Source organism: Capricornis sumatraensis, chromosome 3, assembly GCF_032405125.1.
Source record: "Capricornis sumatraensis isolate serow.1 chromosome 3, serow.2, whole genome shotgun sequence".
Lineage (NCBI taxonomy): Eukaryota > Metazoa > Chordata > Mammalia > Artiodactyla > Bovidae > Capricornis > Capricornis sumatraensis.
The window spans coordinates 114,017,185-114,035,583 of NC_091071.1; the positions used below are offsets into that span (position 1 = coordinate 114,017,185).

At 41.2% G+C, this 18,399-nt stretch overlaps 2 protein-coding genes across 4 annotated transcripts in view; both read right to left on the reverse strand.

Annotated features, from left to right (window-relative positions):
- The window catches only part of CCDC93 (coiled-coil domain containing 93), a 107,123-nt gene that overhangs the window by 41,281 nt on the left and 47,443 nt on the right, over nucleotides 1-18,399 (reverse strand). The gene's annotated exons all lie outside the window — the stretch shown is intronic.
- On the reverse strand, nucleotides 14,278-14,592 carry LOC138076801 (large ribosomal subunit protein eL42-like). Its single transcript, XM_068969118.1, has one exon. The coding sequence runs from the start codon at nucleotides 14,590-14,592 to the stop codon at nucleotides 14,278-14,280; it is 315 nt and encodes a 104-aa protein (XP_068825219.1).

Consider the following 18,399-nt stretch of genomic DNA (forward strand, 5'->3'; position numbering starts at 1 on the left):
GCATAACTTAGTCAGAATTTAGGAAATCCTGGAGCAGTTCTGAGACACAAACATATTATTAGCATCATTCTTTCCAGATTTACAGGTTTTTTTGGATTGTTGTTTAGTTGCTAAGTTGTATCTGACTCTTTTGCAACCCCATGGACTGTAACCTGTCCGTGGAATTTCCCAGGCAAGAATACTAGAGTAGGTTACCTTTTCCTTCTCCAGGAGATCTTCTCAACCCAATCTTCTGCATTGGCAGGTAGAGTGTTAACCACTGAGCCACCTGGGAAATTTCTTCATCTCTAAATTTGGATCGGTTTAAATCTCTCTCACCACTTTGTTTCATCAACTAACTTTTACTCAGATCCTATTACATGTAGGACAAAGTGTTAGGCATTTGGAACGTGGAAAAAGACACAAACCTCATCTCTGGACCCTCACAGTCTAGTCAGGTAATACCTGCTCATTTATAAATAAAGGTGTTGTACCTGCCACCTTCTCCCCAAGCCTTCACTGTTTCAGAGAAAGAGAGAGTTTTACATGGTCTTCTGGTTTCTTCTTCCTGCCTTCCTTTCTTTTTTCTTTCCTCCAACAAATGTTTATGAAAACCCCATTATGGCAAAGGTGATATACAATGTTCCCAGCTCTGGTTGACAGCATGCATTCTAGTCCTGGGAAAGAGGCAGAGACAAATGAAACAGTGCCTTGTGAGCAGTGCTATGAAGAAGACAACAGGAGCTGATCCACACATCAGAGGATCCACAGGAGGGAGTTACCCGTAATGGCTATGGGTGAGTCTCCACCGAGGTTGATGGACGACTGGAAGAGGCTTCTGCTGAGTGTTATGATCTGCCAAGCGGCAGAGTGGTTAAGAATCAGCCTGCAAGGCGGGAGATGTGGACTTGGTCCCTGGGTTAGGAACATCCTCTAGAGAAGGAAATGGCAACCCACTCCAGTATTCTTGGCTGGAAAATTCCATGGACAGAGGAGCCTGGTAGGCTGTGGTTTACAGTCACAAGAGTTGGATGTGACTGAGCACAGCATACACACATGATGGGTTAGGTGACAGAAACACAGAGATGGAAGATGAAATCCTGGCCTTCCAGAAGTTTACAGATTTAGAATATGACCAGTCTAGTACCTGTGACCTTATGTAAAGAAATGGGAGTCTAGGAGGAAAGGGTTTAAAAAATCCCTCCCTCGCCAGCCCTCATCACCCTGATTAGAACCTGTGTTCTTCTGTGTCGCAGTAGTAGGGCCCCAAGAGGGCAGCTCCTCTCCTGTATCCTGCATGCCATTGTCGAAATGGTTTTTCTTTTTGGGTGGGGATAGGTGATGAGATTAGAAACATTCACACCTAAGCTTATCAGAAATCACACTGGCTCTAGCTCAGGACAGACTGTCTAGAAGAGTCAGGGACTCCTGGTTGCTTAGCATCCCATGACCTTCTCTGACTCAGCCAAGGTCCTGGGGACTGGTATCTTCACCCAGTCCCTAGCCCTCTTGAACAATCACTTTCCATTTCACCTCAGTGGGGTATAATTTTAAAGTCATCCATTCTGTCTATTAACAGGAGAAAAGTTCAGTATCAAAAATACCCAACTGTCACGTCTCTTTGGGCAGATACTGACATTTCGACTGGCAACACCAATCAAGTAGCAAATGGCTACTTGATTTGAAAACATGAATTACATTATTCCGTAATTCTTTTTACAGGCTGACTGACTTCTACCCAGGGGCTCCTCAGGGGAGCACCATGCCTCAGTGAGAATTTATAACTCTATCCCTGTCCTTATACCTGACACTGCCTGGGACATAGTACTGCTCAGTAGCTGAAGAAAAAGATCATTCCATCCAAGGGGTTAATTCTGTCAGCTGTCTGGCAGGAAAGAAATCATGCTGAAGACTTAAAATACCTATAAATTATAGCAACTTTCTTTATTTTGAGAAGACTTTGTAACACTAATTGGAAATACAACATCAGAGCAGAGAAATAAGAGCATGAAGAGGGCAGATGACATATTAGCCATTGATTCTCGCGGGTCAATGCCTTAGCGAGATGGAATCCCTAAGGACCTTCTGTGAACACAGGCTCCTGGCAGTACCGCCATCACAAATACCCAGCACCCTCTGGTTTAGTAACAGCGATGCCCTGCCTTTGGGGAATCACTGTTTCCCATCCTCTCTCTTGTTCCAGAGGGACTGTCGATCAACAAGCCCACTTCCTGGCCAGAGCAACTGGCTGAGGAGTATGTGACCTGACCTGTAACCAACAAGTGAAAGTGAAGTCCCTCAGTCGTGTCTGACTCTTTGCAACCCCATGGACTATACAGTCCATGGAATTCTCCAGGCCAGAATACTGGAGTGGGGAGCCTTTCCCTTCTCCAGGGGATCTTCCCAACCCAGAGATAGAACTCAGGTCTCCTGCATTGCAGGCAGATTCTTTACCAGCTCAGGCACAAGGGAAGCCTGTAACCAACAAAGGAGAACCCCTTCTTAGGACTTCACCCACAGATGTGGGAGGGTGCTGGAGACTGCAACAGTCTGTGGTGAGGTCCCCCAGGCGACAGACAGGAACGCAGAGTGAAGCAAGTTTTCAAGGGCAAAGAGAGATGACAAGGCAGGTGAGTCCCGGGGACCCCTGCTCTCATGGACACCCCCACTTCCTGTTATGAGAGCTGAAAAGGCTCTTTTTTGCTAGAGTTTTTATCACTTGCAAGCAAAAGGCTCCTAGAAGGCTACTCTTGAGGTGAAATGAGTGACAGAACTTTTGGCAATTTTCTCGGCTGGCTGTACCATGTAGAGCGAACGTGACCATGGTTGAGGGGGCACAAAACCTACTCTAATGCAGCCCACACCTGCCAACGTGGCTGTCTGCTTTCTTTAGAGGAGACTTTCCTTCCGTTGGGTTTTTATATGCGCATCCCTGACCAGACCATGGCCATTACCTCTCTGTGGTTACACCCAGGTCCTAATCACCTAATGAGATGCCCCAAATGCTCTTGAAAAATAAAATTTCAAGACAGAATACAGGCTTCTGATGAAATGCCAGAGAACCGCTCTCAGAATCAAAAGGTCAGAAGTAATTTGTGTCAGAATCTCTTAATTGCTGGACAGGAAAACATTTCAAAACCTACTGAGAAAAAGAATTCCTTCTAAAAATAAGTCTCCTGATGACCCAAAATGCCTCATCTTAGAGTAAGATTGAGATGTTGACAGTCTTCTGGCTAGGATATTACACTCTGGAGAGGTGGATGAGAACATTTCAGTGTGGTATTTTCCAGTGATATCAAAAACCACTCACATACTCCAAATAGAAAATTCCACAGTTTTCAGTAGCTTAGGTGCAACTGTGTGTGAGCGCTTGGGCTGCGTCATTTTCCTTTTTACTTGCTTCTGTGGTTAGTTTCCAACATGACCTGGCCTCTTCACTCCACTCAGCCCAAGGTGGGAGGTTAGACACTGGGAGAGCCTAAAGATGCTTTGTCACTGAAAAAAGCCTGGGAGGCAGACACTAAGGATGGCCAAGGAGGCTGCCCTCTGAGCACACTATCCTGCCACAGAGACTGGTTTCGAAGTCAGCAGGCATGTATGCAAACCTGGGACTTATTATTAGCTACATGGTAGTGGACAAATTTCCACTGATCTTAGTTCCATTTCCTAAATAGATACATTGTCACATGCTTATGTATTGAGTACCAACTCTGCCAGGTGGTTGGTGAGGCTCCAACATTATAGAGAACGGTAAAATGTGATCCAATCTACATAGGTAAAAGTAAACGTATTATTTACTGAGTCATTACTCAGTCATTAGCCCAGCAGGCTCCTCTGTCCACGGGATTTCCCAGGCAAGCATACTGGAGTGGGTTGTCATTCTCTTCTTCAGGGAATCTTCCGGACCCAGGGATCGACCTTGGTCTCCTGCATTGCAGGTGGATTCCTTACCATCTGAGCACCAGGGAAGAGGAGAAGGGGGTGACAGAGGATGAGTCAGTGATAGTATCACTGACTCAATGGACATGAGTTCGAGCAAACTCCAGGAGATGGAGAGGACAGAGGAGCCTGGCGTGCTGCAGGCCATGGGGTTGCAAAGAGTGAGACATGACTCTAAACAACGATAACAATGTACACATAAATCGGTTAACTTCAATTGCATACTGAGTAAGTATAATGACGGAAGGAGGCAGAGGATTATAAGCAAAGAGGCAACATGCTCTTTTGAAAATTAAACAAGAAAATAGTATAAAAAGTATTTGGAATGGAAATTGATAAAGACAGTGGAGAAAGAAGACATGGAATTTACCTCCTCCGTGAATTGTCAAAAATACACTTATATATGGAACAGTTCCTACTGAAAACTAACTGGGAAGTGGAAGCAAGGTCTGTAAGAAAAATCCACATGTAATCAGGCAGGAGAGGTTCCTCGGTGGCTCAGTGGTAAAGAATCCGCCTGCCGATGCAGGAGATGCAGATTCGATCCCTGAGTCAGGAAAATCCTCTGGAGAAGGAAATGGCAACATACTCCAGTATTTTTGCCTAGAGAATCCCATGGACAGAGGAGCCTGGCAGGTTACAGTCCATGGGGTCACAAAAGAGTTGGATACAACTTAGTGACTAAACAACAACAAATCAGGTAGGAAGGGAAGAAAAGTGATCAGGTCAGGTCCCCTAGCAGGGAACGTAGAGGAAAGGGGAGATCACACAAGTGGAGATCCGTCCCAGGGAGTGAGCACTTCAAGCTCATGTTGGGTTCCTCATGGTCTGGGGTCCAGCACACGGAAGATGAGCCCCCTGAGCTGACTGGAGGGCCAATGGGACTAACAGGGGGGCTGTGGCAAGCCTAGACTGTGCTTGTGAGAAGCACATCTGCTTGCTCTCAGGGCAGAGTGGAGGGTGGACTGAGGACTGCTCCAGTGGCAGCCCGGTTTCCTACAACTGCCCTGGCATATGCCCCAGCCTGAGACAAGCAAACATCCCAGCCTCACTCATTTCATATTGCAGCTCCATAAGGGGCTGAGGGTTGTCATGACTCAGGTGAGAGCCCAGCCACTGCTGGCACTCACTCGGGCAGCGCATCAGAAGCAGCTCCAATCTCTGATGGCGCCCAGGCCCCACAGCCTGCAGTCTGATCAAGACTGAAAACCCACACGGGTCCCCATCTGTCCTGTGACATGGCTCTATGACATGGCAGGGGAGGCAGAGGCTGGGGGTAGTGATTGTCTATGAGGGACAACAGAAGACTTGGACCCAAAGCCGTCTGAATAGGGTGGGGGCAGCCTTTGGTGGTGCTTGCACAGGTGGCACTTGGGAGGCAGCCCTGGCCTCTGTCTATGGCTGGCCCACCACAGCCTGCAACCTATCTTGAGCTGAGAGCCCACAGAGGCTCCTCTTGCTCCAGCACTGCTCCCCTGTGAGAAGCATGGGTCTCAGCGCCAAGAAAGGGAAAAGCACACACTTAAAGGGAACAGTTAGCTTGGAGTCAGCCCTCAGGGCTTCTGTTTCAGCAACTGGGGATCTATCCCTGTTCCTGACACAGCAGTAATGGGCACTGAGCAGACGGGAAGCTTTAGCTTACAACTGGCTCCAACTCAAGCCCCTCCAACTACAGCCCCACCTTCTGCCAAGGTGAGAGCTGCCAGTATATCTCTGAGGAAAGACGTGACTTGCTCTGATGTCAAATCCAGCTCTCCCACCAAAGGTAGTAGGCACATGCAGTCTGTATAGGGACACACACATAAAGACACCCTTCATGACTGCAATAGGTAACTATTTCATGTAAATTCATAGAAGAAGAGAAATTTAAGTAAAACGAGAAGGCAGAGGAGCTGGTCTCAATTGAGAGAGCAAAAGAAATCGCTGGGAAAAAAAGAAATACAAATAAACAAATTACCAGATAAAGAATTCAAAGCATTAGTAATAAAAATGCTGACTGAATTATGGAAAAGAATAGATTAATACAGTGAAAATTTTAACCAGGAACTAGAAAATATAAAGAATGAGTCAGAAATGAAAAATATGATAACAAATGAAAAACACACCAGAAAGAATGAAAGCAGACTAAGCAATAAGGAAGAACACAGAAGTGATCTGGAAGACAGAATTACGGAAATCATCCAGTTAGAACAGCAGAAAGAAACTAAATATGAAAAAATGAGAGCAGTTTAAAAGATCTCTGAGATAACATCAGGAGTTATCAACATGGACATTAAGGGATATCAGTAGAAAAGAGAGAAAAGGGAGCTAAAAATATATTGATTAAATTATAGCTAAACATTCCCAAACCTGAAGAAGGAAAGATATCAAGGTACAGGAAGCACAGAGGGTCCCAAACAAGATGAACTCAATCAGACCCAGTGAAGATATAGCATAATTAAAACTGCAACAGTTAAAACTAAAGAGAGAGTTTTAAAGGCAGCAAGAGAAAAACAGAGTCATATACAAGGGAACCTCCGTAAGGCTATCTGCTGAGTTTTCTGCAGAAACTCTGCAGGATAGAGGGAGTGGTATGATATACTCAAAATGCTGAAAGAGAAAATCCTACAACCTAGGATATGCTACCCAGCAAATTTATAACTTAGAACTGAAGTTGAAAGAGAGATAAAGAACTTCTCAGACAAGTAAAAACAAAGAGTTCATCAATACCAAACCTATCCTAAAATGTTAAAGCACTTTCTCTAGAAGGAAAACAAAAGGCTATAACAAAAAGTAAGAATGCATAGAAAAGGAAAAATCCCACTAGGAAAGGCAAATATATAGTGAGGGCTGAGGATCATTCACTTAAATAAGCTAGGATGAAGGTTAAAAGACAAAAAACTGTAAAAGCAACTATGACTACAAACAATAGTGAAGGGAGAGACCTAAAGATGTAAAATGTGACATCAAAACCACAAAATGTTGGGGGGGGGGAGTAAAAAAATTCTTTAGAATTTTCTAGATTCTTTAGAATGTGTCTGAACTTACATGACTGTAAGTTTAAAACAAGTAGATATAGTTGGAAGCCAAGGTATATGAACCCCATGGTAATCACAAATCAAAAGCTTGCAATAGATACACAAAGACTAGAAGGAAACACAAGCATACCTTTAAAGAACAACAAAGGAAGAAATAAAAAAAGAAGAACAGAGAAGAACTATAAAGATAATAGGAAAACAAGTTATAAAATAGCTATGTATGTATAAAGTAGATATGTATAAGTACATACTTATCAATAATTACTTTGAATATCCATAGCCTGGGGCTTCCCAGGTGGCACTAATGGCAAAGAATCCACCTGCCAATGCAGGAGATATACGAGACACAGGTTTGATCCCTGGCTCGGGAAGAATCCCAGGAGGAGGAACTGGCAACCCACTCCAGTATTCTTGCCTGGAGAGTCCTATGGACAGAGGAGCCTGGTGGGGTACAGTCTACAGGGTCACACAGAGTTGGACATGACTAAAGTGACAGCATGCATGCACGGATCCATGGACTAAATGTACCAATCAGAAGACACAGGGTAGATGACTGGATAAAAAAACAAACCCAAAACAAGACTCATCTATGTACTGTTTATAAGAGACTCACTTTACAGCTGGAGACATACACAGACTATAAAAGTGAGGGGAGAAAAAGACATTTCATGCAAACAGAAATGACAAGAAAGTAGGTGTAACAATGTTCATACCAGACAAAATAGACTTTGAAACAAAGTCTCTGACAAAAGATGAAGAAGGGCACTGTATGATGATAATGGGATCAATACAAGGAGAGGATATATGTTAACAGATACACATCCTATATAAGAGCACCTAAATATATGAGGAAAATATTAACAGACACAAATGAAGAAACCAACAATAATACAACAGTAGTAGACTTTAGCACCCCACTTATATCAATGGACGGATCACCCAGAGAGAAAATCACTATGCTAACAGAGGTCTTCAATGATATAACCAACCAATTGGATGTAACAGGTATCTACAAGACACTCCATCCCAAAGCAGCAGAATACACATTCTTTTCAAGAATACATGTAACACTCTCCCAAGACAGATCACATGCTAGGCCACAGCTAAGTCTCAACAACCCTAAGAGGACAGAAATTGTATAAGCATTTTTTTTACCCCACCACAATGGTATAAAACTAGAAATCAGTTATAGAAAGAAAAACAAGAACAGCACAAACGTGAAGACTAAGCAACATGCTACTAAAAAACCAATGAGTTAATGATAAACTCAAAGGGAAAATCAGAAAATAACTACAGACAAAAGAAAATGGAAATACAACTTTTACTGCAGCAAAAGCAGTTCTAAGAGGGAAGTTTACAAGAAACAAGAAAAACAGGTCTTCTCCAAGAAACAAAAAAGGTCTCAAATAAACAACCTAGCATGTAAAGGAATCAGAAAAAGAACAAAGCCCAAAGTCAGCAGAATGAAGGAAATTATAAAGATCAGAGAGGAAATAAACAACATAGAGATCAAAAGAACAATGCGGGGTGGGGGGTGGGAGGAGGGAATCAATCAAACTAAGAGCAGTCTTTTTTTCTTTAAAAGATAATCTTAACTGAATACATTTAGCCAGGCTTATAAGGAAGAAAAAAGAAAGAGGACTCAAACAAAATAAGAAATTAAAGAGAAGAAATAACAAATGATGCCATAGATATATAAAACTCATAAGAGAATGGTATAACTAGTTATATACAAACAAATTGTACAACTTAGAACAGGCAAGTTTCTACTAACATACAGTCTGCCAAAACTAAGTCAAGAATAAATAATTTGACAGACTACTGGATATGAAATAGGAAAAAAAACCACCTCTGTAAACAAAGGTCAGGACCAGGTGGCTTCACTGTAGAATTCTACCAAACATACAAGGAACTTATACCTATCCTTCCTGAACTATTCCAAAAAAAATTCAAGGATAGAACACTCACAAATTCATTCTATTAAACCATCTTTATTCTGCTATCAAAACCAAAGACACTGTCAAAAAAGAAAATTACAAGCCAGTATCTTTAATGAATGTAGATGCAAAAATCCTCAGTGAAACATCAGGAAACTGAATTCAACAATATATACAAAGAACCATTAACTGTGATAAGTGGGATTTACTCCAAGATTGTAAGTATGATCCAACATTTGCAAATCAATGTTATAAACCACATTAACAAAAGGAAAGATGAAAATCATAGGATCATAGACACAGAAAAAGCACTTGACAAAATTTAACATTCATTCATGATAACAACTCTCAAAATGGGTATAAAGGGAATATATATCAACACAATAAAGGCCAGTTATAACAAACCCACAGCTAACATCATACATAATGGGAAAAAGCTGAAAGCCTTTCCCCTAAAATCAGGAAGACGACAAGAATGTCCACTCTTACTACTTATATTTAACACTGTATTGAAATCCTAACCACAGCAATCAGACAAGAAAGAAAGAGAGAGAAAGAAAGGGTGAGGAAGGGATGGAGAGGGAGACACAGACAGAGAAGGAAAGAAAGAAAAGGCATCAAACTGGAAGGGAAGATGTAAAATTGTTATTATTTTCAAATGACATGGTACTATATATAGAAAATCCTAAAGTCTCCACCAAAAAACAATTAGAACTAGTAAGTGAATTCTGTAAGGTTTCAGAACACAAGATCAATATACAGAAATCTGTTACATTTCTATATGCTAATATGAATTATCAGAAAGTTAAAACAAAATCCCATTTAAAACCACATCCAAAAAAGTTACCAAGGAATAAACTTAACCAAGGAGGTGAAAGACCTGAATGCTGAAAACTATAAAACACTGAAAAGTGAAAGTGAAGATGATTTAAATGGAAAAGATATCCTGTGCTCTTGGATTGGAAGAATTAATATTATTAAAATGACCATATTACCCAAAGCAATCTACAGATTTAATGTAATCCTTTTCAAAATACCCATGACACTTCCACAGAACTAGAACAAATAATTCCAAAATTTATATGGAACCAGAAAATACCCCAAATTACCAAAACAATCTTGAGAAAAATGAACAAAGCTAGAGGTATCACGCTCCCCAACTTCAAATTATGCTACAAAATTACAGAAATTAAAAACAGCATGCTACTGGTACAAAAACAGACACATAGATCAATGCAAACAGAAAGCTCAGAAATAAATCCACACACCTATGATCAATTAATCTAAAACAAAGGAGGCAAGACTATACAATGGCTTTTAAAAGATTCTTTACAAGTAGTTCTGGGGAAACTGGATAGAAACACATAAAAATATAAGATTAGAACATTTCTTAACACCACATGCAAAAGTAAACTCAAAATGTATTAAAGACCTAAATGTAAGACATGAAACCATGAAACTCCTAGAAAAGAACATTGGCAGAACACTCTTTAACATAAATCATGGCAATATTCTTTTGGACCTGTCTAAGGCAAAATAAATAAATAAAACTAAAAATAAACAAATGGGACCTCAGTTCAGTTCAGTTCAGTTGCTCAGTCGACTCTGAGACCCCATGAATCACAGCACGCCAGGCCTCCCTGTCCGTCACCAACTCCTGGAGTTTGCTCAAACTCATGTCCATCAAGTCGGTGATGCCATCCAGCCATCCTCATCCTCTGTCATCCTGTTCTCTTTCTGCCCTCAATCCCTCCTAGCATCAGGGTCTTTTCCAATGAGTCAACTATTCGCATCAGGTGGCCAAAGTATTGGAGTTTCAGCTTCAGCATTAGTCCTTTCAATGAACACTCAGGACTGATCTCCTTTAGGATGGACTGGCTGGATCTCCTTGCAGTCCAAGGGACTCTCAAGAGTCCTCTCCAACACCAGAGTTCAAAAGCATCAGTTCTTCGGCACTGAGCTTTCTTCACAGTCCAACTCTCACATCCATAGTTGACCACTGGAAAAACCATAGCCTTGACTAGATGGACCTTTGTTGGCAAAGTAATATCTCTGCTTTTCAATATGCTATCTAGGTTGGTCATAACTTTCCTTCCAAGGACCTAATTACATTTAAAAGCTTTTGCATAGCAAAGGAAACCACTGACAAAATGAAAAGACAACTGTCGGAATGGGAGAAAATATTTACCAGTGATATGATCAATAAGGGATTAGTGTTCATAATACATAGACAGCTCATACAACTCAATCTTTTTTTAAAAAACCCAATTAAAAAATGGGCAGAAGGTCTGAACACACATTTTCTCAAAAAAGATGCACAGATGGCTAACAGGCCCATGAAAAGATGTTCAACATCACTAACTATTAGAGAAATGTAAGTCAAAACCATAAAAAGCTATCTCACATCTGTCAGAATGGCTATCATCAAAAAGCCTATAAATAACACATATCAGGGAGGATGTACAGAAATGGGAACCCTTGTACACTACTTATGGGGATGTAGACTGGTGCAGGACCTATGGAAAACAGAATGGAGGTCCCCCAAATGCGTAAAAATAGAACTACTATATAATCCAGTAATTCCACTTGTGGGTATATATCCCCAAAAACCATAAATGTTAATTCAAAAATGGTACATGCACCTCAATATTCACAGCAGCATTACTTAAAAGTCAAGATGTGGAAGCAACCTGAGTGTCCATCAACAGATGAATGAAAATGATGTCAGTGTACATACACATGCACACAAAGGAGTGTTCAGTTCATTCAGTTCAGTCGCTCAGTCGTGTCCAACTCTTTGCGACCCCATGAATTACAGCACGCCAGGCCTCCCTGTCCATCACCAACTCCTGGAGTTCACTCAAACTCAGGTCCATTGAGTTGGTGATGCCATCCAGCCATCTTATCCTCTGTTGTCCCCTTCTCCTCCTGCCCTCAATCCCTCCCAGCATCAGAGTCTTTTCCAATGAGTCAACTCTTAGCATCAGGTGGCCAAAGTACAGGAGTGTCAGCTTTAGTGTCAGTCCTTCCAAAGAACACCCAGGACTGATCTCCTTCAGAATGGACCGGTTGGATCTCCTTGCACTCCAAGGGACTCTCAAGAGTCTTCTCCAACACCACAGTTCAAAAGCATCAATTCTTCGGTGCTCACTTTCTTCACAGTCTAACTCTTGCATCCATACATGACTACTGGAAAAACCATAGCCTTGACTAGACGGACCTTTGTTGGCAAAGTAATATCTTTGCTTTTGAATATGCTATCTAGGTTGGTCATAACTCTTCTTCCAAGGAGTAAGCATCTTTTAATTTCATGGCTACAGTCACCATCTGCAGTGATTTTGGAGCCCCCCAAAAATAAAGTCTGCCACTGTTTCCCCATCTATTTGCCATGAAGTGATGGGACCGGATGTCATGATTTTAGTTTTCTGAATGTTGAGCGTTAAGCCAACTTTTTCACTCTCCTCTTTTACTTTCATCAAAAGGCTCTTTAGTTCTTCACTTTCTGCCATAAGGATGGTGTCATCTGTGTATCTGAGGTTATTGATATTTCTCCCAGCAATCTTGATTGCAGCTTGTGCTTCATCCAGTCCAGCGTTTCTCATGATGTACTCTGAATATAAGTTAAATAAGCAGAATGACAATATACAGCCTTGACATACTCCTTTTCCTATTTGTAATCAGTCTGTTGTTCCATGTCCAGTTCTAACTGTTGCTTCCTGAACTGCAAACAGATTTCTCAAGAGGCCGGTCAGGTGGTCTGGTATTGCCATCTATTGAAGAATTTTCCACAGTTTATTGTGATCCACACAGTCAAAGGCTTTGGCATAGTCAATAAAGCACAAATAGATGTTTTTCTGGAACTCTCTTGCTTTTTCCATGATCCAGTGAATGTTGGCAATTTGATATCTGGTTCCTCTGCCTTTTCTAAAACCAGCTTGAACATCTGCAAGTTTACGGTTCACATACTGTTGAAGCCTGGCTTGGAGAATTTAGAGTATTACTTTACTAGCGTGTGAGTTGAGTGCAATTGTGCAGTAGTTTCAGCATTCTTTGGCATTGCTTTTCTTTGGGATTGGAATGAAAACTGACCTTTTCCCGTCCTGTGGCCACTGCTGAGTTTTCCAAATTTGCTGACATATTGAGCACAGCACTTTCACAGCATCCTCTTCCAGGACTTGAAATAGCTCCACTGGAATTCCATCACCTCCACTAGCGTTGTTCTTCGTGATGCTTCCTAAGGCCCACTTGACTTCACATTCCAGGATGTCTGGCTCTAGGTGAGGGATCACACCACTGTGATTATCTGGGTTGTGAAGATCTTTTTTGTATAGTTCTGTGTATTCTTGCCACCTCTTCTTAATATCTTCTGCTTCTGTTAGGTCTATACCATTTCTGTCCTTTATTGAGCCCATCTTTGCATGAAATGTTCCCTTGGTATCTCTAATTTTCTTGAGATCTCTAGTCTTTCCTATTCTATTGTTTCCCTCTATTTCTTTGCATTGATCTCTGAGGAAGGCTTTCTTATCTCTCCTTGCTATTCTTTGGAATTCTGCATTCAAATGGGTATATCTTTCCTTTTCTCCTTTTCTTTCTGCTTCTCTTCTTTTCACAGTTATTTGTAAGGCCTCCCCAGACAGCCATTTTGCTTTTTTGCATTTCTTTTTCTTGGGGATGGTCTTGATCCCTGTCTCCTGTACAATGTCATGTACCCCCGTCCATAGTTCATCAGGCACCCTGTCGATCAGATCTGGTCCCTTAAATCTATTTCTCACTTCCACTGTATAACCATAAGGGATTTGATTTAGGTCACACCTGAATGGTCTAGTGGTTTTCCCTACTTTCTTCAATTTAAGTCTGAATTTGGCAATAAGGAGTTTACGATCAGAGCCACAGTCAGCTCCCAGTCTTGTTTTTGCTGACTGTATAGGGCTTCTCCATCTTTGGCTACAAAGAATATAATCAATCTGATTTTGGTGTTGACCATCTGGTGATGTCCATGTGTAGAGTTCTCTTTTGTTATTGCAAGAGGGTGCTTGCTATGACCAGTGTGTTCTCTTGGCAAAACTATTAATACTATGTATAAAATAAATAAGCAACAAGGGTACCCTGCATATCAAGGATACATTACAGCCATTATTTTGTAATAATTTTAAAAGGAGAGCAGTCTATAAATATATTGAATCACTACACTGTATACCTGAAAGTAATATAATACTGTAAATCAACTATATTTAATAAAGTGTTTTTAAAGTACCTGGCAATGATATGGAACTTAGGGTGGATTCTTTTTTTTTTTTTTGATGGCACTTTTATTTCCCTTCTAAAAAAACCAACTGAAACTAAATGAAGTAAACAATCTCAAATTTTTATTGTCTTTATAATAAAACAAAATATGAAGCTCAAAACTAGATCACTTGGCCCTTTCTCTTTTTATCACTTCCCAGCTCAAAATTCTTGCATCTCTTAATAGCCAGCATGCTCTTCAATCTGCAGTTGGGCTCAATGCATTCAAGACTCAGTACAATCTTCTTTGTAGTTTTAGCCTTTTTCCAGAAAATCGGCTTAGTCTGCCCACCATGCCCACTCTGCTTCCTGTCATAACGCCAGTTTCCCTGGGCACACAGAGAATCCTTGCCCTTCTTGTACTGTGTCACTCTGTGGGGCTGGTGCTTCCCACACTTCTTACAGAAAGTCTGGTGGGTTTTTGGAACGTTCACCATGTTTGCGAGAGCAGTAACGGCACGGAAACAAAGCAGGGTAGATTCTCCTGATTCCCCAACAGACTTGCGATCTACAAAATGGTTTCATATCCTGTCTCAGGGAGACACTGACCAGGAAAGACTTAGCTGCATGAGTCAAAATGGTGTACCGCTGGTTAGCACGTGGCACTGAGTAAGAGTCCCTTCCTGCCCTTGCCTGGCTCTGCTTCCTTCCCCTTCCTTCTGGTATAGTAGAGTGGAAGTAATTTGGGGACAGCCAAACCCTTTGTTTTCTGCAAATCACACTACTAGATTCCTCTTCCCTCTAACAGTGAATGATAAGATGCAGTAAGCATGTTAGACAGCAGTACCACAAGGCACAGTGATGACTCAGCAAGCACATTCTGGGAAGGGTGCACCTTCTGGAAACAATCAGAGATGGAGCTCCCTGGCTGGACTCTGTCAACGCTCATAAATTACGTACATGGAAGCTTCTTTGTGTTCTTCTTCCCTATTGCTTTACAGGAACCATATTAAATTGAGTTACACATCTCAGGGACTTGCTTTGAAACACATGAATTAGGTACCATGCTATACTGTTATAAGAACTGCTCAACTTTACCAGTGAAAGAGAAGCCTGCATGTTTTTCACTTCATTTTTATTTTTCAGTGCCTGCTGACCATCCAATGACTTGCACCAAGCAGGCTGTTTGATTCATTTCTGAGGCACAAAATCATTTTCACACTTTCATCTTCTAAAAATTATTGTTCCTTTTCTTCACTAAGCAAAAATTCATCCTGATCTCAGCCCAATTTGAGTTTCTTTCAAGTTCCACCAAAAGGCTTTCCTCTTGAGCATTCTTCAATTCCATCTTTACTTTCAAGCATTTCATTACTGAGGCCCTGAAGGTAGGGGCATGGATTTTTAGATGAATTGCCTTATTTCAGTCCAATTTATGGCAATAAGATTAAAGAGAAAAACAAACACACCATGGTGGACAACTCTGACAGAGCCCCACAGTCTCTGCAAACATGGTGGGATGAATGTGACCACATGCACATCAATACGTCACATAAAACTAACGTGTGGAGGGGCTTCACTTGCTGAAACAAGTGGTGAGGTTGGAGAGGCATAGCTGGCAAGGGACTGAGGGCAGTCTCTAGCTGACAGCCAGACCCGCTGACCTCAGCTGACAGGTGCCGAAGGACTGAATGCGGCCAAGCACCATGTGAACTTGGAAGTGGATCCTTCCCCAGTCAAGCCTCAGATGAGACTACTGCCCAGGCCAGCACCTTCACCAACTTTTTAAGAATCTGAAACTAAGGACCCTGCTATACTGTGCCAAACACAGAAACCATGAGATAATACACTATGTTATTTTAGGCCACTTATTTGTGTAATATTGCTATGTAGCAACACATACTAAATTCACAGAGAAAGAGAAAAGCAACCCCTGACATTTGAAAGCCAATCTGGTACTCAGCAAGGCCCTGGTGTTGCTGGGAGCTGGGCTGCATTCACACTAAGCTTTTGTGTTAAATATAAATAACTCCAGAGGACATCAACATCAGACAGGGTCACAAGGATCAAGGAAAGAGACATGACCACTCTGTAATGCTTGTATATGGGCAAAAACATGAACACTATTCAAATCCCCTAAATGATCAAACATCCCCCTATATTGGCTAACATGAACACAGAGCTTTAACCATGATTCTTTTCCCTTGGCCCATAGAGAAGATTTCTTTAGATACTCATTCACCGAATTATCCCTCCTTAATGCATCTAACACAGAGCAAAGCTCTACTTTCTCTAATCTTCCTCTAAATCACCTAAAAGAAGTCTGAATCCCCTAAGTCTTTTCTAAGGCCTCCTTATTGAGATGCTGTATGATTCCCCACTGCTGTGTGGTCTCCTTCACTACAACCAGTAATAAGCCCAACTTGTCTAACTATGGGTGTGTTCCCAGGGATCTTTGACTGGAGGACACTGACAACAGCAAAAAAAGCAAATTAAGAAAAACAAAAAGCAAACATGACTTTTTCATGGTATGTGCATAAAAACAGAAGCATAAACCAAGAAAGCAAGAAAATACAGAGCTTAAATTAGATCTAAAAAAAATTAAAAAAAAGTATCTCCAAATGAGTATAAAGAAATTATTTGATAAACAGTATTAAGGTAAGTGGATAAGAGCAGGAAAACTAGACGGATCCAGATTGTGGACTAAATAAGAATGAACTCTATGTAGCATAAAGGATTAAACATAAATAAAAAATTATGAGCTGAAATGTAATGAATTACTTATCAGATCAATGTAAAAAGAACACTGCCATTTTGAAACAAAAGGACTGATCAATTTGGGTACCAATGCCTTGCATGAAAAGAAAAGCAATAAACAAATCAAAGAACAGCCTGAGAAATATGTGCATCACCGTGACAAAATATTTAAATCTAGAATAGAGATTTTAATCAAATTTACAAGGAAAACATCAGATACCCAAAGGATAAGTGAGTAAAGGCTTCAACAGATCAGTCAAATAAGCAGAAAATAGAGCAAACAAAAACATGCAATCATGTTCAAGCCACTCAGTGGTCCAAAGAGGTACTATTTTATAGCCACTAAGGCAGCAAGTTAGACAAATGAACAGAGGGGGAGACGCTTGGATCATCCTGGAAGCCCCTTCATGGAGGCAGTATTTTATATTGCCACAACTTATTTATGAAGCAACACAGAGGAGTCAGAATCCAATCTTTAGACTCCTAGGAAATCTTTCCAAAGAAACCGTTTGTTCAGATTTTACAAGAGGATTATCTATAATGGTAAACAAAAGTCTAACAATAGGGAAATGTTTAATGAATTGTGCTAGATTATCTAGTATTCACACAATTATGAAGACTAGAAACATGGAAAATATTTAGGACTTAATGTGACCCAAAAAATGCAGTTTATAAAAGTATAAATAAAGGTTACCATTAGCTGCATGGCTATAATGTGCCCCAGGCACTGTTTTGGGCATTTTCGTCACATTTCACTTAATCTTCACAATACCCTGCCACCCTGCTAGGAGAGTTACACTATTCTCATTTTATAGATGAAGATACTAGGGCAAAGCGATTAAATAAAGTGGCCAAGGTCACAGAGCTGGGCAGCTGAGGAGACAGACATGAACCAAGATAGGACTCCAATGCTGTATTTGTAACTGCTCTGTTTTACCTCTTTTACATACACATGATGGCTGCAACTAGGTGCCACCATGGGTATCTGGGACACATACTGGATTAAATATGCAAATGTGTAATAACTGTGATACGGGAATAGGATTAAAGTCAATTTAATTACAAAAACCCTCATCTTTAATGATATATGATCTACCCAATACAAACAACATTATCAAGCAATGAACTGCTGCTGCTGCTGCTGCTGCTGCTAAGTCGCTTCAGTCGTGTCTGACTCTGTGTGACCCCGTAGATGGCAGCCCACCAGGCTCCTCTATCCCTGGGATTCTCCAGGCAAGAACACTGGAGTGGGTTGCCATTTCCTTCTCCAATGCATGAAAGTGAAAAGTGAAAGTGAAGTCGCTCAGTCATGCCCAACTCTTAGCAACCCCATGGACTGCAGCCTACCAGGCTCCTCCGTCCATGGGATTCTCCAGGCAAGAGTTGCTGGAGTGGGTTCCCACTGAACTCCAATTTCATGAGAAGTTTTAATTATATGTATGCGTGTGTGCTCCGTCATACCTGACTCTTTGCAATCCCATGGATTGTAGCCTGACAGTCTTCTCTGTCCATGGAATTTCCCAGGCAAGGATACTGGAGTGGGTTGCCAT

Coding starts and splice junctions, on each gene's coding strand:
- LOC138076801 (XM_068969118.1), bottom strand. CDS start 14,592: ATGGTGAACGTTCCAAAAACCCACCAGACTTTCTGTAAGAAGTGTGGG.